This window comes from Pteropus vampyrus, unplaced genomic scaffold (genome assembly GCF_000151845.1).
Source record: "Pteropus vampyrus isolate Shadow unplaced genomic scaffold, Pvam_2.0 Scaffold388, whole genome shotgun sequence".
Classification (NCBI taxonomy): domain Eukaryota; kingdom Metazoa; phylum Chordata; class Mammalia; order Chiroptera; family Pteropodidae; genus Pteropus; species Pteropus vampyrus.
The window spans coordinates 1,192,275-1,201,949 of record NW_011889169.1 but is presented as its reverse complement, the minus strand read 5'-3'; the positions used below and the strand labels follow the sequence as shown (position 1 = coordinate 1,201,949).

The window sequence follows — 9,675 nt, the reverse complement described above, 5'->3', positions numbered from 1 at the left end:
TGGCCCTTAAGCAGGTCATTCTCCTATTTAAGCATCAGTTTTCTCATCTGTAAACCAGGATACCTGCTTCATGGGATAAGTGTAAGGATCATCAAAAGAAGGTAACATTCATTTGGGACTTAGCTCAGGTACTAAATGTCGCTTAACTTGTTGAGCACTTGCCAGAATGATGTGTAGAAGAGAGAACAGGTTCAGAGAGGTGAAGTAATTTGCTCTAAAACACACAGTAAGTAGGAGAACTGGGGCTTGAACCCAGGTCATCTAGCTCCAGAGGTCAAGCTCTTAACTACTGCCCCACACTGCCTGCCTTCTGGGCTTTGCTCAGTGAAAATGCATTTATAGCTATCACAGTGCCTGGTACCTAATAGTTTAAATGTTAGCTTTCTTCCCTTAGTCAACCCCATGTGTCAGGCACAATCAGCTAAGAGATGAATCTTCCCCACAAGTGGCCCCTAATGAAAGTGTGTTCCAAGCAGTCCATGCTGAGAGGCTGATGTGAGCTTCCGAGACACCTCCCCCAGCATGTTCATGGTGTCATCCACTTCCTATTTGCTTTCAGAGCTGATCCTGAAGGCATTTCCATTGGTCATTTAATCTTCTGCCAGGCACATTAATGGCACTCTCAAATGCTGGTTGAATGAATCCGCAAGGCCACAACTACTGACCAGGAGGTGCTGGCCAACTTTCTTAGCACCTCAAAGACTGTCCCTGCCTCCTGGGCACTCACAGGTCATCAAGGCTTCACTGAACTGACAGCCTACTATCTGCAGCCCCAGGATTTTCCAAAGTGAGTTCCATGGAACCCTAGCTTTGTAATTGGCCCATTCATAACTCCCAAATCTTTGTGTTTAACGCAAAACTCTTCTTGAAGTTCTAGACTCCTTTCCGAGTTACTTGCTGATCTTTTCACCAGGAGATCCCTCAACATATCCCTAAATCATCTGATCAATACTCTTCCCATTCCCAACCTGCTCCTCTTGTATTCACCACCATCTTCTCAGACACTCCATTGGAGACTTGGGGATTACTCTAGAGACTTCTGAATCAGTGGTTCTTAACCTAGGCTATGCTGGAGAGTCATCTGGGAGCTTTAAAAAAAGACTGATGCCCAGACCAACCATATCTTTATCTCCAGCAGGCATTAGTCTTTTTTAAAGCTCCTGTGCGCTTCCAATATGCAGCCAAGGTGGAGAACCACTGTTCTGAATCTTTACTACTCAAATAGGGTCCAGGAACCAGAGGCATTGATATCTGAGGTGGATTGTCAGCAGAGAGCTGCAACAATTTCTCTCATTCCTACATGTACACCTCTCTGTAGGGTATGTTGAGGGATCTCCTGGTGAAAAGATCAGCAAGTAACTCAGAAAGGAGTCTAGAATTCAAGGTGACTTTGTCGCCCTACTCACCAAGAGGTGGGCTCTATTTCCTCACACCATGAATCTGGGCTGAACTAGCTTAAACTAATGGATTGTGGCAGAATGACACTGTGGGACTTCTAAGCCTAGCTCAAGAAGCTTTACTATGTCTTCTCTCACCTTCTTGGAATCCTGAGACTACCATGGGAAGAAGTCCAGACAGCACTGCTGGAGGACAAATGGCCACCTGAAAGAGGCCCAGCTGACAGTATCAACCACCACACGTGGGAATAGGCTATCTTAGGCCATCAAGCCTTATTAAATCTGCCAAGTGCCTGCAGCCCTATGAGTGATCCTAGGTGACACCTGAAGAATGAATAGCAAATAAAATAGTTGTTGTGAGCTGTGAGGTTTGGGGAAGATTTGTTTCACAGTAATAGTAACTAATAGAGCATCACCTGGGAGCTTGTTAGATATGCAGAATCTTAGGCCCCATCCAGACCTACTGAATCTGCATTTAAACAATACTTCCACGTGCTTGTATGCACAGCTTGAGAGCACTGTATAGTCATCCTCCAACAACGCAGTGTGGCAGACACTAGGAATCTGCTGTGGAAAAGCCATTCACAAACCTCCTCACTTTTGCCTTTCTCAAGACAAACTATCTGACACCCCAGGCTTCCTTGAAGCTGGGGTGCCTATGTGACCCAGTTCTGGTAGGTAAGATATCAACAGAAATCCCTGAGAGAGCTTCCCTTTTGGAATAAAGAGCCAAAGCTTGAAGGAAAGGTTTTGGCACTAGGGCCTTCCTATTTCTTCCTGCCTGAGACAAAGATGTAGTGTCTGGAGTTAGAGCAGCTACCTTGCAACCACGAGGCAACAAGCATGAGCACCACAGCAACCTGCTGAGTGGTGAAGCAGAAAAGAGGAAAGAGCTGGGTTCTTGGGGGCCTCGTGCAGCCATTGTGTCAGCCCCGTACAGTCAACCCTAAGACTTCCTGTAGCTCAAGACAAGTCAGTACCTCTCCGTGCAAGTAGTTGGCTTTTTAATTGCTTGCAGCCAAACCCAATCCTAAATCATACCAAACCCTTAAGTTTTAAAACTTTATCAAAAAAGAAGATGCCACAAACAAAATTTAAAAAGCAAATTACAAACTCAGGAAAATGTTTACAGTAAGTTTGACAGAGGGGTGATATCCTCAACATGTTACTATCCAAGGCCTTTATACATTTAGGAAAATGTAAACAACCCATTAAAAAATAGATAGAGTATGGCTTACAAAAGAAGATATGCAAATTTAAAAATCTGAAACCTCATCAGTAATCAATGGAATGCGTAAATTGGCAAAGTTTTTTGTTTGTTTGTTTGTTTAAATTCAGAGCTGGCAAATTCATGTACTTTTCTAGAAAGCGATTCGACTGTAATAAGTCCATCCCTTTGACCCAGGAATTCTACTTCTAAAGATCTGTCCTAAAGAAACAGCCAGATTTTTAATTGAGCTTTATGTGAAAGGAAGTTCATCGTGGCATTATTTATAAAAGTAAAAAATTGAAATCATGCCAAGTGCTCAATTATAAGAAATTGGTTTAGCAAATTTGGCATCTATACAAGCTAGACTATTTTGTAGCCATATGGTAATTTTATCTTTAATTGCATGAAGGGACAGGAGAGCTGAGCAGTCAGGCATTCAGGTTTTGGAGTCAGACAGATTGGAGTTCAAGGCCCGGCTCACCACTTACAACCGAGACCTTAAGCAAGTTGTATAACATCTGGAGACCATTTCTTCATCTGTAAAATGATAATAAAAGCCTAAAATGAAATTAGATAACGTATGTAAATATTTAGTCTGGACCTGGCCAAAAAGTGTTTCCAAAAGGGAGGCTCATATTAATGTTGAATAATGTGGAAAATGTTACGTGGAAAAGTGGGACTCAAAACTCCAGCCCAATGCCAATTTTGAAAAAGAAAAAGTATGAATATATGCATTTTTGAAAAACTGGAAGGAAATACACCAGATTGTTAAAGATAGTTATGTCTGGATGTTTTTTAATTTTCTTCTTAAGTTTTCAAATATTCTACAATAAGTGTGAATAATTTTTATAACCGGAGAAACTTTTTATTTTTTTAAATACCAAGTTTAAAGTCAAGTCCTGAAGTCCTTAGTTTCTTTTAACATATTGTGCAGGGTTTTTTTTCCTAAGCCTTTTGAAATCCATTTCCTGATTAGTATCTCTCAGATGTGCCACGTAGTATTTTAGGCACATACTGAGATAGAAAGTATTTAATCTCCATTTTACAGATGAAGAACAGAGAGGTTAAGTCCTTTGCCCAAGGTCACACAGCTGATAAGTTGTAGATCAAATTAAAACAGTTTAACCACTGTGCCAAGCTCCCTCCAAGACTACCTGGCACCTCCCATGACACATCCCTGGTACCCCCTCCCCACCTGGCCCCACATACCAAGGTGTGTGTTGGTCACAAAGTTCCCCATCCCCGACAGGTCGGGCATCCCCTCTTCTCTACTGACAGGGCCATCATTCCACATGAGGTCAAAGCCTCCCACTCGCTTCTCCCTTCCAGTGAGTCTGGACAGGCAGGAGACATAAAGGATTAATGAAGGTGCATCTGGTGGTGTCTGAGGACTGAAGCCAGGTTCCTGATTCACCCTGTACTCTACTGGTTCCCACACTGTCAAAATGCCTTCTTTTGTCCATCTATTCATTGGCTGTTTCTCAGGTTCCCACACAGGTCTCAGAAGGGTTGTCCCCATTTTTGTCCCTAAGCTCCCACACTTGCCCTTGGTAACGTACACCTACTTGTGCATTCTGGTTTAAAGTCTGCTGTCCTCTCCAGAACATTAACTCCATGAAAACAGAGACTGGATCTATCCTGTCCTTTACTGTGTCCCCAGGGCCTGGCACACAGCAGAGCCTTAAATATTTGTTGAATGAATAAGCGATGGTAGACATAGTGGACACTTGAGTTTCTGCCTACTCAGCATCCATTTCACCTTCTTTCAGCCGAAGAGTACCTTAGTTTTTCCTTTGAGAACCATTCCTTCCTCTCTCACTCACATGGCTCAGGTGGGGTTAACCTCACCTCCTGGGTGGTGGGCATAAGACTTAGGCCTGGCCAATCAGAAGCACAATGATTGGTTAATAGATGGGAATATGATCCAATCCCCACCAATAAGCAATGACAGTCAGCCTTCAAACTCTTGCTGGAATAACAGAAAAAGCTAATATAGCAGAAAAAGATGAGGTGGGGCGGGGAAGAGATAGGAGAAGGAGAGGGAGAGGGAGAGGGAGAAGACAGATCAACCAACATTGACTGAGCACCTGGATTCAGCCATTCCTGAAGTCAGACTCTGGATTTTTCCATTATATACAAATTATTATAACAATATATAGTCTCTCATTGAGCGCTTACAGTAGCAAGACACTTGACAATAAATTACCTTGGCAGATTAATCTAACAGTTGTGAGAGGTAGATATGAGTTTCCAATTTTACAGAAGAGGAAACTGAGGCTCAGAGAGGTGAAGCAACTGGTCCAGGGTCCCAAAGTCAGGAACTGTCAAGGAAATCTTGCTGGACCGAATCCAGAAAATAGTGGGACAGGCCCAAGTTGTCTCTGAGGGCTGCTCAAGTCCCAAGGTTCTGAGTTCTTCCTTGGGGGGAGCTCTGACTGTCATGTACAAGGGTACATGAGCAACACTCACCTGGCCTCCATGTCCACGATGTGCAGGGTGTCTTCCAGGAGGCAGGTCTTGAGCTCGTAGTCCTCCTGGCTACTGGCTGTCAGCGACGGGGATGCATTGACCTCCAAGAGCCATCTGGGAAGGAAGGGAAATGGGGAGCTTTAAGGTTGCCTGGTCCCTGGAACTCATGGAATTTCATTGAGAGGCTAAATGGGGTGCCTGGGCCCCACCCTCAATGCGACCAGAGTCCACTTTTCCATTAGAAGAAAGATTTCAGTGGTTAAAAAATTTTAAAACAATTGCCACAAACTTGAGACCCCCACAGGGGCCAGGAGGTAACTTTAATGAGGAAAGCTGGTGTGCTTAGAATGATTTCAGTGCCCTTACGCTCTATTATTGCTTTTCCTTCTTCCAGTAATGCTGTGAGGAAAAGAAAGCCTTCCCTTCCCTACTGAAAGTTTACCCACCTGCCCTGTCAGGAGCTGGGGAGTAGAGGGGAGGGGCAGAGACTGTGGTGAACAGGAAAGAACATTCCATCATCTAAAGGGGTGGCTATGGCCAGCTCCGGGAAAATGTCGCCCTATGGGAGTGTGAACCCAGAATTTTGAGATCGTCTGAGTTTTCCAGAAAAGCCAAAATTCCAGATTTTTGTGTAAACATCTCCCAGTTTTTAGAGATTGTCAATGAATTTAAATGAAAACCAAACAAGCAAAAAAAACATTCTGAAGGCCAAACTCAAAGTGTCTGCAGGCCGAAGCAGCCCGAGGGCCTCCAGCTTGCAACCTCTTGCTTTGTGCAACCTGGTCATTTATGGACAGGAACGTGGGGCAGAGAGGGAAGGGCTCACCTAGCAGGACAGTGGAAGACTGGGGCCCTACTTTCCACTCTCGGCTGCCTCCTCCCAAACTTGTTTCCACCATCAATGTCCACTCTAATGCCCAAGGCCACATCTTGTCCCAGGGACAAAGGAGACAGACCCACGCTGCCAGGACTGTTTCTCTTAAATACAGGCCCAACTTAGGTCTTGCTCTACAACTCCTCTTCTGGCTCAGAAAGTCCCTCAACACCAAACCGTGACTATGGGGAAGGGCTGGGTCCAGGAGCTGCAGTGCTGGTGGGGGGCAACTCAGCCCAGGGACTATGACCCTGGGCCTGGCTCTGCCCTTGACCTATGTGTGACCTCAAACTCCCAGAACAACCCCACTGGGCTACCTTGTACTATGTATCATGTGAGGGCCATTGCTGTGGTCCCTGCCATCTGAGGCTTATTCTACTTGTCAGCTCACCTTCCTCATGGGTCCTGTAGGAGTGCACTAAATTCCTGGCAGGGGTCAACACGGTGATAATACTCTCTTACATGGCACTTTGCATCCCCAAAGCCCTGGGGATTACAGAGGAGAAGTTCTTGCCTGGTACCAGGGTGGGATCCCTCACTCAGCAGTTATTCAGGAAAGGCCTCTTAGTGCTAGGCACAGGGCTCAGTGCTCAGACAACGCCTCACTCATTCCTCTTAACAATGACCACTTCACAGACGGGCAAACTGAGGCACTGAAGAAGGAAGCAGCAGAGCTGAGCTTGAACCCTGGTAGTCTGAGTGCAGAGCGTGTAAAATGTCCCCTTGGCTCTCCAGGCTGCCTGCCCACCCACTTACGGCTTGAGGTCCTGGTCTATGAGGATGTCGTAGCCATACAGCTCGAAGCAATGCTTGTCACTGATGATCACCTTCTGCACGCTCTGCAGGCTCCTGATGAAGATGTTGTCCATGTCACTGAAGAGTGTCTCCACTGCCTCGGGCCCGTGCTTGGATGCCAGGTACTGTCGGAAGCGCTGGAGCATCCACTTGCAGCCCTGGGGCCCGAGCACCCAGGTTGGGAGAGGGAGCCTCAGTTAACCGGGAGCCGGCTGTGGGGTCCCTCCAACAGTCACCATCAGCGTGGCTCTCAGGCTTGGACAAGAGGCCTGGCCCTGAGTCCTGTGGTTAGAACCCCAAGTGTACCTCTCCTTGTAGGGTAAAGATTCTGTATGCCCAAGTGGATGTGCCTACCCAGAGCCTGTCTCTCTAGAGCACAGCCTGGGTAGCCAAGATCCCAGAAGTTCCTGCCCAAATTCCCTGCACAGGCCTCTTCCGTGGGCCTGCTTCCCTGGGGACAGACTGCACTGACCACGTGTGTACCCCAAGGCCCAAGGGGTGACCAACAGGCTGCTGTTTGTGGTGGGGGTGGTGGGGAATTCAGGAGGTCCCCACTGTGTGTGATGGAGCTGGGTGTGAAGAGAGTAGGTATGGGTTGGGGACCAGCATTTCTGTTCTGGAATGTCAGAGTTCCAAATTTGAACCTGGCCTTGCAGATTACTAGATGATAGATGGGTGGATGGTTGGACGGATGGACAGACGGACAGACAGATAGATAGATAGATGATAGATGGGCAGGTAAAGCATATCTGTCAAGGCAGGAGGATGGAACACATTTTGTCAAAGGGTGTGTTGGTTTAATTTGTAGCTTTTACATATCTAGACATGTAATGCACAGGCCTCCATTTGTTCTCTTGCCCTGGGCCCTGCAAATGGGAAGGATGGGCCTGACCTTGTCGGTGAACTAGGAGTCCAAGACAGGATTGTCCTGGGCTCCTCAGCACTCTACCTCCCCACCCTAGCCAGTCCCAGAGACTGTACCTGGAGGGCAGAAGCCAAACTTTCTCACCTTCTTTGGGTGGTAGTCTGGGGACGTCTTTTGCACTGCAACATTGGTGAGGTGAACATCTGGCAGAGGATGATTGTCAAGGACCAGCATGGGAAAGAAGGGGAAGCCCTGCTCCACGTAGTCCCTATGGACCAAACTAAGGCCCTTGCTTGGGAATTGATGGGGAAGGCTATGAAACAGTCCAGAGGTCATGTGCATGGGCTTTGGAATCAGATGGGCCTGAGTTCAAATCCTGCCTTCATGTTTACTGGCTGTGGGCCCCTGAGCTAGTCACTTAACCTCCCCGGCCTATTTCCCAGCCTATTAAATGGGGGTACATAGTAGCATACTGTCCTCACAGGGTTATTTGCAAGATCAGATAAGATACTATATAGAAGTACCTCTTACAGTGCCTGGCATAGCTGATACTATATTAAGATTTTTCAGCTTAAGAGGAGAGAACACTCTAACAAAGAGAGAGACTAAATGTAGAACAGCCACCTCAGGACATTCTGGGCTCTCTGTCACTAGAGGGGTTCAGGCTGGGTGGCCACATAATAGGAATACTGGAGAAGTGATCCAGTTTAGGGTGGGGTCAAGACTGGTCAGCTGACCTCAGAGTCTCCCCTCTGCACAGATGGACCTGAAATCAGGTTTCAATGGACCAAACAGCCAAGTAGCAAAGAGTAAGCAAACAACCTGAACTAATCCATAGAAAAGTTGAACTGATTAGTTGTGAAATCTTTTGGGGGAAACAATTTTCTGAGCTTAGAAATGATAGTAGCAATCACAAGGAAATCAGTGGACAGAGTCGACCATGTCAAAATAACAATAATGAGATACCAAGGCAAAAATGAAAGGCAAACATGACCAGAGAGAAGATTTGTGGACGTGGTTCCACAGTGTAACAGTTAGCACATCTGCTTTATATGCAGAAAGTCCTGGGTTCACATCCCAGTGGAGCCACAGTCCATGGACTACAGCCATGCCACCCTGAACAAGCCCAATGTCTGATCTCAGAAGCTAAGCAGGGTTGGGCCTGGTTAGTATTTGGATGAAAGACCACCTAGGAAGACCAGGTGCTGTAGGCATAAATAATAAAAAAAAAAATTTTTTTAAAGAGAAAAGATTTGTAGCAAATATGACAGGCTGAAGTTTTTGTCACATGAAAATCCCACATAAATTGTTAACAATGAAATTTTATGATCCTAATAGATAATGGATATGAAAATATAAAAGAGAAAATATAACTGGTAAAAGACCCTTTGGGAAAATGTCCAAAGTTTCTAGTAATAAAAGATGAAATATATAATTTTAAAGGAATGCAAACGGGAACAAAATGCTAATTGGAAGAGATGGAAATTCTAAGGCAAAACCCTGCTTCCCCATCAAGTCGGTTACATTTTAAAAAACTTTTTATCTGGAAAATCTCAAAATCCACAGAATAGTTACAAGAATAATATAGTGACTACCCATATATGCTTCACCTGGATGTGCCAATTGTTTCAGAAATGACTTTAAAAAATGACTGCCCCCAGTACTGGGGAGTGGGGATAAAATGAATCCTGTCAGTGAGAGGGTAAAAATGCCAAGAGATCTTCTGGAAAACAATCTGGCCACACACCCTTGACCCAGTATTCGTGTGACATTATCCAAAAGAAAAATTTTAATATAGTACAGTATTTATGAAAAAATATTTCTTTGCAGCATTGTATGTCATACTAAGAAGAAACTGAATACTTCTCAAATGCCTGCAGCACGGAGGATTAGTAAACCAATAAATTTACCCAGTGGAATATTTTGTAACTGATAAAAAATGTCTACAAGGAAAATAGTGATATAATATTTAGTGAAAAAAAAGGTTATATTTACACAGTGGGATCACTTGTATATAAAAGTCAAACAATAACAGAAAACTGTACAAATGAACCTGGGAGGAGTA

At 45.1% G+C, this 9,675-nt stretch overlaps 1 protein-coding gene across 1 annotated transcript in view; it reads right to left on the bottom strand.

Moving 5' to 3' along the window:
• The window catches only part of TTLL9 (tubulin tyrosine ligase like 9), a 45,588-nt gene that overhangs the window by 2,597 nt on the left and 33,316 nt on the right, over positions 1–9,675 (bottom strand). The window contains exons 10-12 of the mRNA XM_023523291.1: positions 6,707–6,903; positions 5,077–5,190; positions 3,817–3,941 (exon numbers count right to left, since the gene is read on the bottom strand). Coding sequence (XP_023379059.1) covers positions 3,817–3,941; positions 5,077–5,190; positions 6,707–6,903 — 436 coding nt within the window. The remainder of the gene's footprint in view (positions 1–3,816; positions 3,942–5,076; positions 5,191–6,706; positions 6,904–9,675) is intronic.